Source organism: Canis lupus, chromosome 12 (assembly GCF_048164855.1).
Source record: "Canis lupus baileyi chromosome 12, mCanLup2.hap1, whole genome shotgun sequence".
Taxonomy (NCBI): Eukaryota; Metazoa; Chordata; class Mammalia; order Carnivora; family Canidae; genus Canis; species Canis lupus.
In genome coordinates this window covers 15,999,145-16,012,199 of record NC_132849.1, presented here as the reverse complement: position 1 = coordinate 16,012,199, position 13,055 = coordinate 15,999,145, and the positions used below count along the sequence as shown (strand labels likewise).

At 49.3% G+C, this 13,055-nt stretch overlaps 1 protein-coding gene across 4 annotated transcripts in view; it reads right to left on the bottom strand.

The window, feature by feature from the left end:
* TET3 (tet methylcytosine dioxygenase 3) overlaps positions 1 to 13,055 on the bottom strand; it is a 106,494-nt gene that overhangs the window by 13,842 nt on the left and 79,597 nt on the right. For all 4 annotated transcript variants that reach the window (XM_072769854.1, XM_072769856.1, XM_072769858.1 and 1 more), the window contains exons 5-9: positions 11,820 to 11,913; positions 5,107 to 5,315; positions 3,635 to 3,785; positions 863 to 952; positions 216 to 353 (exon numbers count right to left, since the gene is read on the bottom strand). In XM_072769854.1, the coding sequence (XP_072625955.1) occupies positions 216 to 353; positions 863 to 952; positions 3,635 to 3,785; positions 5,107 to 5,315; positions 11,820 to 11,913 (682 nt within the window). The remainder of the gene's footprint in view (positions 1 to 215; positions 354 to 862; positions 953 to 3,634; positions 3,786 to 5,106; positions 5,316 to 11,819; positions 11,914 to 13,055) is intronic.

Here is a 13,055-nt window from a genome sequence, read left to right as displayed (position 1 = left end):
AGACACAGAGGCAAGGCCAGCCTTGTCCAAGCATTCCAGTTCATGCATTTCTCAGAGAAGTGGGCAGGAGCAGGCAGTCTGGCAGGGCACCTCCCAGAGATCTGAGACTCTTGTCTCCAGGTCCCTCCCTACTCTGAGGCCACCGGTCTGCACAAACCAGTACCCCCCCAAGATCATCCCGCAGGGGGCGCTGTGACAGGTCCCAGGTCCCTTACCACTGTGCACCCATTGTAGAGGTTATGCTGGTCCTTGTGGGCGTGGGCACAGAAGTCCATGCAAGCGGTGACCCCCGAGAAAGGCCGCCCTTCCTTCAGCCCCAGGCGGCAGTCGATCGCTATTTCCTCATTGGTCACCTGAGTAGACAGCCAAAGAGAAGAGCTTGTGTAACCTGAGGTCAGTGGCCTGGATTCTGAACCAGGGAGGCTAGGGATGGGAGGAAGAGAGGGAAGTTGGTTGGTTAAGGACCACAGCTGCCCTGTGCATGGGCTGCAGGAAGAAGGCTTTCTCGCTGAAGCCTTTGTAGGAATTACTTCCTTCTGAGTTATCTCAAATCCCCCTCACCTCACCTGGGAGATGAAGGGGTGACAGGAGAAAGAAACACAAGCCTCCCCAGGAGAAGCCAGACCAGAGGAGGTGGAAGATTACTAGGGGGAGAGGCATGAATACAGGGATAGAGGAGAGATGGTCTGGGATGCAGTTAGCTCAGTGTAAAGAAAGGATCTTATTAAAGACCTACATCCTTGCTCTAGCCTTTCCTACATGGAGCACAGTGGGAGGAGCCCAGTCTCCACTTCCTGACTTCAGGGAGCACGGACACAGATGTGGATGACACGTGGGTAGGGAAAGGCCTGAGACCCAGTACCTGGTTCTGATAGGCCTGGGGGGCCAGCCTCTTGTACAAGGGAGCGACTTCAGTGGCCAGGTCCTGGAAGCTCTTCCGGAGCACTTCTTCCTGTGGAGAGAAGAGTAGTTACACGTATCCAGAGCAGACCCACCTGGCTGACTCTACACACTGGAAATTAACCTCTGTTCCAGAACCATCACTGAGAACCATCACTGGGCTGCTGGGAAGGTCGGAAGCAAGGTGCCAACAGGTGTTTTCTACAGAGTTCCCCCTGGGAGGGATATGGTGCCATGTCTGTTTTAGAGTGGGAAGACACGGAGGCTCAGGAAAAGTCATGGCCAGAAGGTCCTGCCATCTTGACCACTCGGCTGCTGCCCTCCCAGGTGCTAGCTCAGCACCACTCACAACACGTAAAACAGGTTGTTGGTTTGGAGTGCTCAACATCCAAGTCAGAAGTGTGGTGTGGAAGGCATGTAAAAGCAGGAGCAACAAGCATGGCTTTTTCTTTCAGTGTTACAAATAGGTAAATGAAGGCAGAGAGAGGTGGTTCAAGGTCTGTGCTAGGAATCCCACAGCCAGCCAGGCCCAGAGCCTGCCATAGGCCAGGTGCACACACCTCAAAGCTCTATGCTTCAGACCTGCACCATTGTGCAAGAGTCACGAGCCATAAGCTGCTACTGAAATATATACTGGTTTTAATTAAAATTAAAAATTCAGTCCCCCTGTTTTACTAGGCACATTTCAAACACTCAGTGGTTCCATGTGGCCCCCATGCTATGGTTGTTTTTTTGTTTTGTTTTGTTTTTTTAACAGAGAATTTTGCCATCCTCACAGAAGTTCCACTGCCCCGGACAGAGCAGCAGCACCCCAGCTACACCTGGGTCAAGCTTTCAGGTACCCACAGCCTGGCCCTCTTGAGGGTGGCACGTGGAGCTGGCAGGGGTGGGCCCAGGGATCTCCAGAAAGCCTTGAGCACAGGCATGAAGAGTTTACATAGAGCAAAGAGTAAGAAGACAGATATAGAAGTGAAAATGGAAGTGCAGGAACAGTGGCTTGGCTGTCTGTCCAGTAGGGCGGCCAGAGCCACCCCCAATCCCTGTCTACAGCCCAGAGGCTGCCACCAACATCGTGGGCCCCAGGCCAGCAGAGTACAGGGTAAGGCTGGTGAGCCTAGAAAAACCCAGGCCTGACTTCACCATTACTGCCATACGGCCTCGGGCAAGTCGTGCACCTCCTCTCTAAAGTGAGCAGTGGCAGCACACAACCCAGGGGTGTCGTGAGCCTGAGATGCTCACCTGTGAGGTGCTGGCCAGAGTGCTCAGCACTACATAAGTGCACGGAAATGCTAGGTGATGGAACAGGGCAAGTATGTGAGAGAAATCAGAGCAATGCATTTTCACTCCTAGTGATTCCTACTTCCCACAGCCCTGGGGCTCCTCTCTTCACTGAAACAACTGTGTTTGCTCTTCCAGGGGAGGGCGGATGCCGCCATAAGTAAAGGTCTAGTGTCAAATCAGACTATTACACTATTAGACTAGCTCATGCAATAGTCTAAAAGCCAGGCTTTTGGGGTGCCTGGGTGGCTCAGTCAGCTGGGTGTCCAACTCTTGGTTTTAGCTTGGGTAGTGATCTCGGGTTGTGGGATCAAGCCCTGAGTCAGGCTCTGAGCTCAGTGGGGAGTCTGCTTGTCCCTCTGCCTCTGCTCCTCTGTTCATGCTCTCTCTCTGTCTCTCCCATTCTTTTTCTCTTTCTCTCTTAAATAAATGAAATCTTAAAATAAATAAATGCCAGCTTTGAGGGTAAAAGGGTTCTACATTTGAAAATGCTTCCTTTTACTTCTGAAAAGCAAGGCTGGGAACTCTAAGCATAAAAGTTTATTGTATGTACAGTAGAAAAACATGTGCCCAAGGGTGGGGGGGGGTCCTCATACCTGTGGGAAAGGGGGAAACCCTCTGATACAAGGAGCTCAGGGAGATGTGGAAGGCAGAGCCAGGGGATCGAGATGTTGCCTAGACCCCCTCAAAAGGACCCACTACCCTACTTCACAGGAGATCAGGGAGGAGGGAAGGGGCGGAGGCTGAAGGGGAAATGACAAGAGGCCCAGACAGGCCTGTACCCTCTCAGCATTTGGAACTCAGAGGGAAAACCACCTCTCTGGGTGGCCTTCACAAGCAGAGCAACAGAGGAAAAGGGGCAGAGCAAAAGGCAGCTTGACCTGATAAGGTGGTCACGGAGAAGCCATCCTGTGCAGACACCAGTCTGGTGTCTAAGACCCAGGCCAGGCTTCCAGTAAGGAGAGACCAAGGATCTAGACAGGTGGCCAACTGCACAGAAAGGTTCCCTGGCAGCCAGGTAGGATGAGGGGGCACTTTGGGAAGTCCAACACTGGCTCCAGAAAATGGCCCATGGCCTGGAGGCTCCTTTTCCTGCTAAACCTCCCACCCACCCCCCACCCCCAAAAGATATCTTAGGAAGAATGAAGAGAAGAAACGATCTGTGAAGAGGGTCACATTCGGATGAGGAATTTGAACGTTTACCATAAAGAGACTGTTTTAAAGCTGGAAGAGTGTGAGGTAGCCAGTGTTGGTTAAGTTTAATTTTTTACTCATCACACCCCTCCACACCACACCCCAGATACCTTACACTTCACAGCAAGAACAGGTCAGTTAAAAAAAATAATGTGGCATTCCCCACACATCTGAGTCAAGGCGTGCTAATACCCCACACCACCACCCCCAGGTGGAAGGGGGCAAGTGGGAGGGCTGCATTGCTCTGTGGGGCTCTGCTCACCTCCTTGGGGTTGTCCCCTGCAAGGCGGAACTTGCGAGGCGTCTTGCTACGAGCGTATTTGCAGCCGTTGAAGTACATGCTCCAGGAGCAACCAAAGGAAAAGGAGGCGCCGCAGGTGCTGGGGTCTTTGCCTTGGCAAGCGCAGGTCCGGCTGCAATGTACGTCACATGTTAGGCACACATACACACTTTTTTGTTTGAAAATCTTCCTCTCTCCCCCAGGGGAGGTCCCGCTGAGGCCTGGTTTCCGTGGCCTCCCAGTGACTGGGACCACATCCTTCCCTGCCTTCAGCCCCTTTGCCCAAATGTCCTTGGGTACAGAGTGTGCTCTAAGCAGCCTGTTCTGCTCCCACCCCTGAGCCTGGAGGTCTAAAAATCTGTTGTTGGGAGAAGCTCATAGGTTGTTTGAGGTCAGTGGGAAGAATCTAGTCAAAACCCCAATAAAGTTTATCCTTTGCCTTGACTCTAATATCATGACAGCTTCCAACATAGATGACACGAGAGGGAAGTAATGTAAACTACAGGGCTTGAACACACCTGCTTCCCTCAGGCCCAGGTGCTGACAGGCCTTTAAACAAATAAACACTGACATCATAATTCAACAACTAATACAATCTGGGAACAATCCAGATGCCCCTCAACTGGGGAATGGGTACACAAATGGTGATGCATCCAGCAGGGGCATACTACTCAGCAGTAAAAAGGAATGAGCTACCCACAACCACCAATGAAGCTCAGAAACTACACTCAGGGAATGAAGTCAGACCCCAAAGGCTATCCTCCGTCTCGTTCCATTTATGGACCACTCTTGCAAAGGCAAACCTAGGGGACAAGAAGCAAGACTGCTGGTTGCCAAAGGCAGGAGGAGACTTGCTTCTAAAGGGGCACAGGGGAATTGGGGGGAATGATGAAACTGTTATAGATCTTGGTGGTGGTGGCTATATGAGTGTAAACATTTGTCCAAACTCTTCAAACTTGTGAACATGAAACTATTACACTGTGTATTAATTAACTGGAATTTAAATAAAAACTTAAAAACCCTCTTGAAACTGTATACCTAAAAGGATGAATTTTTACTTTAAGTAAAAATACCTTAATTGTAAAAATGGGAAAAGACCCTAGAAGGGCAGGTTTTATGAATACCACTGATGCCTTCTACTTGCAGAACACTCATACACTTTTTCACGGTGGTTCTACCATTAGAGCCTCAGAGTTCATATGAGGTTCGACAGCAAAGCTGAGCCAAAGCAAGAGACCCTCTCCTGCCAGGACCAGAAGAACCCAGGGGTCAGGATCATGGGAGAGCTCCTTTCAGCACAGTCCTGACTGCAGGATAGACAGGGCCCTGGGGTAGGTGGGGGGAGGGGAAGAGTCCCCTGCATGGGCTGCCCAAGACCCTGCCGATGGACACCTGACCCAGCTGTCCCACTCGTCAATGCTGGAGACGCCCCCACCCCTCCCCGCCCCACATACTCATCATTGAGGCCACATCTCCGGCTGGTGGGGTTCCCATACTTCCGGAGGGTGTCGGTGAGCTCTTGGTAGAGGGTGTCTCCGAGGCTGCGGGGGATGCCCTCCCAGGCCAGGATGAGGATGACAATCACAGCATTCTGGCAGTGGTGGCCCGCCCGGTGCCGTACCAGGCACAGCAGCTTCTCCTCTAGCGTGTGCCTGCGGATCACCTGCAGGGATGTGGGGTGGGGTTGGCACTGTTAACTATAGGAGCCTGGCCCTCACGCTCCTCTGCTGGGGATGCCACACCCCGCCTCACCTCTGCCAATCAGACCAGGGGGTACAGGTCTTTAGGGCAGTGTCAACAGGGTATCACAACCTGGCGACAGCAACCATACAGACTAAGAGACCGTTATAATAATTAGGGAATAATAAATGAAAACGTTATTTTTTAAAGAGCAAAATAAAAAATAATTACAAAATCTAAGTTATCGATGAGTTGTATAGGCTGAAAACTAAAAATATACAAATAAAACTATAAGCAAAAATATATTCAGAGATTTTTTTTTATATGGTCCTAAAATATCTGCAGAGAAAATGCTGCATATCTATATGATTTTAGTTAAAAAAGAAAGGGCTTTGGTGCTGTGGAAAACAGTTTTTGGCATTTTCTTGAAATGCCTAAACATGTAATTACCATATGACCAGGCAGTGCCACCCCTAGGAATATACCCAAGGTGACTGAGAGCAGGGACCAGGACAGGTGCTGGTTCAGAGCAGCACTATTCACAGCAGCCCAAAAGCAGAAACAACCCAAGATACATGGATAAACAAAATGTGGCCTCTCCATCAATGAAACAGTCAACCTTAAAAAGGAAGGAAAATCTGACTCATGTGACAAGTGAAATAAGCCAGGGCACCTGGGTGGCTCAGTGGGCTAAGCATCTGCCTTCAGCTCAGGTCACGATCCTAGGGTCCTGGGACAGAGCCCTGCATCAAGCTTCTTGCTTAGCGGGGAGTCTGCTTCTCCGGCTCCCTCTGCCCTTCCTCACCTGCTTGTGCACAAGCTCTCTCTTAAATAAATATATAAAAATCTTTTTAAAAAGGAAGGAAGAAGCCAGACATTAAAAACAAATACTGTGTATGATTCCACTTACACAGAGTACCTAGAACAGTCAGATTCACAGAGACAGAGAGTAGAATGGTGGTGGTCAGGGGCTTGGGGTGGAGAGAATGGGGAATTATTATTTAACAGGTAGAGAGTTTCTGTAGGGGATGATGAATAAGTTTTGAAGATATAGAGCATTCTTACGATTGCATAAGAATGTGAATGTAGTTAGTATCACTGAACTGTACACTTAAAAATGGTTAAAATGGCCAGTTTTAGGTTATGTATAATTTAACACAATTTTAAAAAATTACTAATATACCCCAAACCAGTGAACTGTATACTTTGATTGAATGAATTGTATGGTATGTGAATTACATCTCCATAAGGCTATCAACACAAAAAGCAAGGGCCTTCGGCTCTGCACTGCAGTGTTCCTCAGCTGGGTTCTCCCCTTGTTCTCTCTCACTCCCAGAACTCTGTCTTGGCTCCAAAGATATGGCATGGCAAAGGGCCCAGGAACTGGGGCACAAGATGGCTAATCTCCTTCAAGAACCCCAACTAATTCTGTGACCTGATGAGGGCCTGTGAAGAGGGGCAGGAGGAGGGCAGACTGGGAAGGGCCCTGAGGGGACCAGGACTGGGGAGGAGGGCAGGTTTCACAGGGGGCTTTCACAAGCAGCTTCCTGCTCTAGAATGGGAGCAGGTGGTTGGGGTGGGAGAGAGAGAAAGAGAGGGAGACCACTCAAACATAACACAAGCCAAAGTGGATGAAGTGCTGGACTAGGGAAGTGGGGAATGAAACAGGAGAAGGAATGCCTTCAGACACATTGAGGACAAAGCTGACTTTGGGACCATCTGACTCTAGGGCCTGGGGGACAGAAGAAAGTCTTAAATGGACTCCCACTTTTGTGGAAGAAGACAGTGGGTGAGGTGTGGGTTGTTCCCATGTTAATTGGGAACATGCGAGGGCTGAAGGACTCGGGAATATCTGAGTGGCTACTTCTAATAGGGCCCCAACAGCTGGGTCTCAGGGTCAGGAAATGCCTGGGCTGGAGACACACTTGGTTATACATACATCAGTGCAGGGAGGTGACCAGAGAGGCAGCCAGCCAGGCAGTATAAATGGGAGAATGGGCCAGATGGATGACTGGGGAGCTGTGTGGACCATGGCCCAGTAAAAAAGCACTTTCCTCTTCAAAAGGAATAAGCCAGGCCTTCTCTCCATCAACCACTGCCTAGAGGGACTAGTACAGCGATCTGGCCCAATTTTAACAGGAAGAAAATAGAAATCCAGTCTTTTACATGAAATTTCTCCTTTTAAGGATGTGAGCATTTAATTTAATTTTTTAAATCATGGTAAAATATACATGGCATAACATCTACCATTGTGGCCATTGTTAAGCGGTAGAAGTACATTCCCCGTTGCTGCACAGCCACCACCAGAACTTTGTCCACCTCTACACCGTCCTATCTTCCCAAAGTCTGTACTTACGTAATACTCCCTCCCCTGTCTCCTGCCCCCTAGTCCATGGCAATGACCATGCTACTTTTTGACTCTCTGAAGGGTCTGACTACTCGCAGTACCTCCTATACATGGAATCACATGGTATTTGTTCTTTTGTGACTGGCTTGTTTCATTTAGTGTAACAGCCGTAAGGTTTATCCACGTTGTAGATGTCAAAACTTCCTTCAAAATTTTAAGGGACGCCTGTGTGCTAAACAAAACACGTCCCTTCCCCACGAATTCCTGTTTTGAGCCCAATCCAGGGAGGCATCGGTGACATTGTTATTTAAAAAAAAAAAAAATTTTTTTTTTTTTTTTTTTTTTTTGAAAAGTAACCTATGAACATGTCATTAAGTCAGGTTGTGACAGGGCTCCCTGTGTGACTGCCTGGTCTCCACAGACTGAGCTCCGGCATACCGTGAGCATCTGCGTACATCCCAGGTACTGATCACACAGCAGTCCCCGTCACCAGGGTTTCTGAGGCACTACTGTCAATCTTTGCTCAGCTCTCTGTGGCCATGCCCTCACAGGCCTATGGCTACAGTAAAAAAAAACTCTAAGAAAACTAAAGCAGAGCTCCCGACATGCCCTTCAAAGGAAACCAGCAGGATTGAATGCACAAAGTGCAAAAGTAAAAGGCCAACAGAAGGACAGGAAGACACCAACACCTGAGCATGGTATGGTTACACTGGCAGTTCAGAAGCTACCACAGAACCACAGACAGCTCACTCAGATTCCAGGCAGGAATTCCCTGACCACTGTACCCAACAGAAGTCCCAATCTGTCTTCCATGCAGGCTCCTATTCTTGGTACTCAGCTTTGACCCCTGGGGTTCCCCAGAAGGTCTGGTCCACCATGACCTCAGTGGGCTTTCACATACCTGCCTTCTGCCCCCAGTTACCTTTACAGACTGGCCCAAGCAGCATCTCCATGGCTCTTGTACCAAAAATCCCACTTTCACTGTCTCTGGTGTTTGCTTCTGGCACATCTCTGTGTATACTGAGCTTTAGCAATGTGACCTGGGTCACTCCCTTACTCCCACACTTGACAATGTCCACACTTTGTTGAGGCCGCCTTAAGATGGGAGATTACAGGGGGTTGGCTGGGTCATCCCACTGCTTTCTTAGATCCTTCTCTCAACACACATTTATTGGGCACCCATGGTGAGCCTCAACTTTGTTGCCAAGATGCTGGCCAGTCAAGTCCTGAATTTGTCAGGCATGCCACTTGTAGATGAATGTACTGGTTGGGGGTTGTGGCAGTAAAGACAGATGTGAGCCCGGTTGGAAATGAGAACTCAGGCTCTAGAAAGGAGACCAGAGGAGGTAGAGGGAAGGGAGAACCCAAGGAAGTGTCATCCACCACAGGCAGCTTACATGCTGCCACTTGCCCAGAGCTACAGACTACCACTGCCTGGGCTCTTGATGCCATGATGCCTCCAAGAATAATCTGCCCTTTTTTGCATTTATGGGTCACTTCCCAATGGAGGGGCACAGGGAAAAGGAAAAGTTCTCCAACTTCCAAGGAGGTAGAACTCTGTAGATGAGCTCTACCACCAAAGCAGATAGGATATTTGGTGGCTCTGGAGGCAAACAGCAAGAGAAGTCCATTGCACTAGGGGAGATGGCTAGAAAAGAAAAACACACAACTCGGCCCCACTGCTTTCTTACCACTGTAATAATCTGTGACCTACCACCATTTGCTTTTTACTATAAAAACAATTTCTTGGGCAGCCTGGGTGGCTCAGTGGTTTAGCACCTGCCTTCAGCCAAGGGGGGGATCCTGGAGACCCAGGATCAAGTCCTGTGTCGGGCTCCCTGCATGGAGCCTGCTTCCCTCTGCCTGTGTCTCTGCCTCTCTCTCTCATGAATAAAAAAAAAAAAAAAAAAATATATATATATATATATATATATATATTAATTGGAGTTCAATTTGCCAACATATAGCATAACACCCAGTGCTCATCCCATCAAGTATCCCCTCAGTGCCCGTCACCCAGTCACCCCCACCCCCCGCCCACCCCCCTTTCCACCACCCAATAAATAAAATCTTTAAAAAAATTTTTTTCTTTCCTCTTTCCTTTTATCTTCCGTTACCAGATCCCATCTTTGGGAACACTGTCACAGTGCATTCCCTTCTATCTGGACTTTTCTTTCAAAGCCAGCATCACCCACCAGGGTTAAGGGATAGCCATGAGCTGTTTCCTCCTTTGGACAAAACATCAGGTGTCATGTGTGCTCTGCTCTGGGCATCTGTCCACAGACCCTGGAGGATCAACATGTGCAGACCAAGGTCCTCCTCCCCTCATTCTGCTCCCCTCTCACGGCCTCTCTCACTTCTCCAGGAACTGAGCTCACCCTTCACCTGGCCACCTCTGACCTCAGGTCCAGCAGACACCCACATGTGCTGTTCACCAGGGGTATCTGGGGCTGGAAATGCATACTCTCTTCTTCAATACCACCCATATAGCCAGCTGTTTTTTTCCCCTGAGCCACTGTTTTGAAGATGGAGAAGTCCCTAGGCTCTACCTGTGTGAGGATCTTCAGTTTCCCACCCAAGACTTTGGATTTCCTCAAGGACTACATGAATTAACAAGAATAAGGGGCAGGTGCCACATCACAAATGGGTTCTCTGGGGGATAGCACCACACCCTGATCAGCCACAGACAGATACAGTCCACCCCCCACTGCAATGCCCATCTTTCAGGAGAGTGGGGACAGTATGCTTCTTAATACTTGTGAATGCTCTATGTAGTTCCAGGTCACTTTTTTGTTGTTGTTGTTTCTTGAATATCTTATTTGAGAGACAGTGAATGAGCAAGAGAGAGCATGAGTTGGGGGAGGGGGAGAGGGAGAAGCAGACTCCCCACTGAGCAGGGAGCCTGATACGGAGCTCAATCTCAGGACCCTGGGATCATGACCTGAGCTGAAGGCAGACGCTTAACCAATTGAGGTCCCCAGGTGCCTGCCAGATTCTTTTATTGTATATAATTCTGCAACACTGACCAAAAATTTCTAAAAATAGATATGTGGTAGTTCAGGTTCAGACACCTTTTATGTTCATTAAAAACAAAGGTGCAAAGGCATGGCATATATACCAGATAAAAACAGGCATGTGCACAGATGGATACAGGCTGACAAAGGTCATCTTACCCATTCCTCCACTCCAAGTGAGCTGTATGTTCCTGCGGCCTTCTGCCTTTGCTCACATGACTCTCCTTGCCAGAAACGTTTCTACTCCCCCATCAGCCCACTCAATATGGCTCTGCATTCACAGTGCCATATTCATGGCCCCATGCACATCCCCCTCCTCTGAGAAACCAAGCCTCCCATTCTTCCCACCATCAGAGCCCCTGGATCCTGAACTTTACAGCACTGAGTCTAAGTCTGCCTCTCAAAGTTGGACCTTGATTATTCAAGTCTCTGTGAGTTTATCTCATGGGTCTCTACATCACAAGCAGCTTGAGCACAGGGATACAGCCTTCCGTTTTCCGTGCACATCCCCCTACAAGGCACCCAGCACAGTGTTGGGCTCATGGCTACCTGATCGTCTTGCTGCTGTCACAAGCACGGATTCTGCAGTGATGCTAAAAGATCTCCTTGAGGACTGGAAGGGCAAGGTCGGAAAACTATCAGTGGGATGGTGAAATGGGAGTCTCAGCCCATTTCGGCTGCCTCACAGGAAACAGTGGCTGAGAAGTAAAGCAGATGCCTGACCATCCCCAATTCTGCCTGGAGACCTAGTTCTTTGGGACAGGAGATAAGAATGCTGGGCAGCACATGGAGGGGCAGGGGAGTCACATAGTCCACGGTGGGGCCCGGCCCTGAGTGAGATGACATCGTTACGCCTCCCCTCAACCACAGGGAGAGTATGAACTGAGCATAAGGACTAGAGCATTTCTGAGGCCAGCCCAGGATGCCAGGGGCTGGCACTTAAACAAAACGAGGACAAATAGCTCAGGCCAGGGGTTGAAGGGTGGGGATGACCTTAACCAAGCACAGATGCCAGCTTTGATGTTCCCCTGGACAGTAAGCATGTTTGTTTCCTCTGCACACCCCTGGCCAGGCCTGTAGGGAGGGAGGTGAAGCACAGCCCTGGCCACAGGGTCTTGACACTCACCCACTTGGCGATGGGGCAGCCGCGAGAGCTCTTCCCTTCCTTCCCAGTGTAGATGACCTTCTCGATCCGGATGGCTTTCCCCTTCTCTCCATACCTGGAGAGGGAGACAGAAACCACCATTAATACAGCGAAGCCCCAAAGGAGAGCAGCTTATGGCAAGAAGGCAAGCCTCAGTGTGCATCAGCATGGGTTAGATTGCCATGGGCTCAAACAGAGAAGGAGAGTTGAAATGTTTGTTCTGTGCTTAGAGCCTCCGGAGACACACTGGCTACTTACAGGTTCCCAGGGCCTCTGGTCTATGTTGCCCAGCTCTATCCCAGGGCAGAGGGGGCTGGCAAGCACAACATCCCTGATTATGACCTCTGAGCCTCCAGGAAGGGTACTCAAACTGAAGGCTAAACACAGACCTTTGTACCCAGCCTTGTTAGTTGAGCCACCTTGAGAGTTAGTTATTGATAGAGTCAATCAACAGAAAAAAATAAATGGGAAAAGCCTTTTCTTTCCACAATCCCCAGCTGCCATTGAAGTATGATGAGGATAGAGAGCTGAGGCTGGGGGAAGTGACCCTACCAAGCACCGACTGGCTCTGTCACTGCCCCGGACAGCCCACACATCCTGTACACACTCCAGCCCTGGTGTCCACACACATGCTCAGGGATTCTGAGGCCATCTAACCTTAGGGTGATGAAGCTACGTCCCCAGAGCTGAACTGCCCTACCCAAGTCTACATGGCTACAGTGCTGCAGACAGTGGTGACCTGCGTGCCTGCCCAGCCACTTTCTGGTCACAGACTGTAGCCACATGACTGAACCTCTCTACATCTCGGTTTCTTAACCTGTAAAATGAAGATAAAGTGGGCTCCTACTTCTTAGGCTTGGAAAGAGAACAAATGAGATAGTCCCCGGAGGGTGCACCATTTAAAATACTCTGAAGTTCCCGGCATGAGGAAAGAGCTCATTAAGTATTAATTCTTAACAATGTAACTATCCATCTGACTGAACCATCTTATTTTTAATAGCTTTTTAGTTTTGGGCACAAAGTCATATCATCTGCAAACAGGGTCATTTGTCACCTCACCCTGTCCATTCTTTATACCCCGTTCAGTCTCCTGTCTCTCTGCACCAGCCAGGGCTCCCAAAATGCTAGAAGGCACCTTTGATTATTTCCTACCTCAACTGTAAAATATTGCCAACTATTCATTACTGAGCATGAAGCTAGCAGACTTCCAGAAAGAGA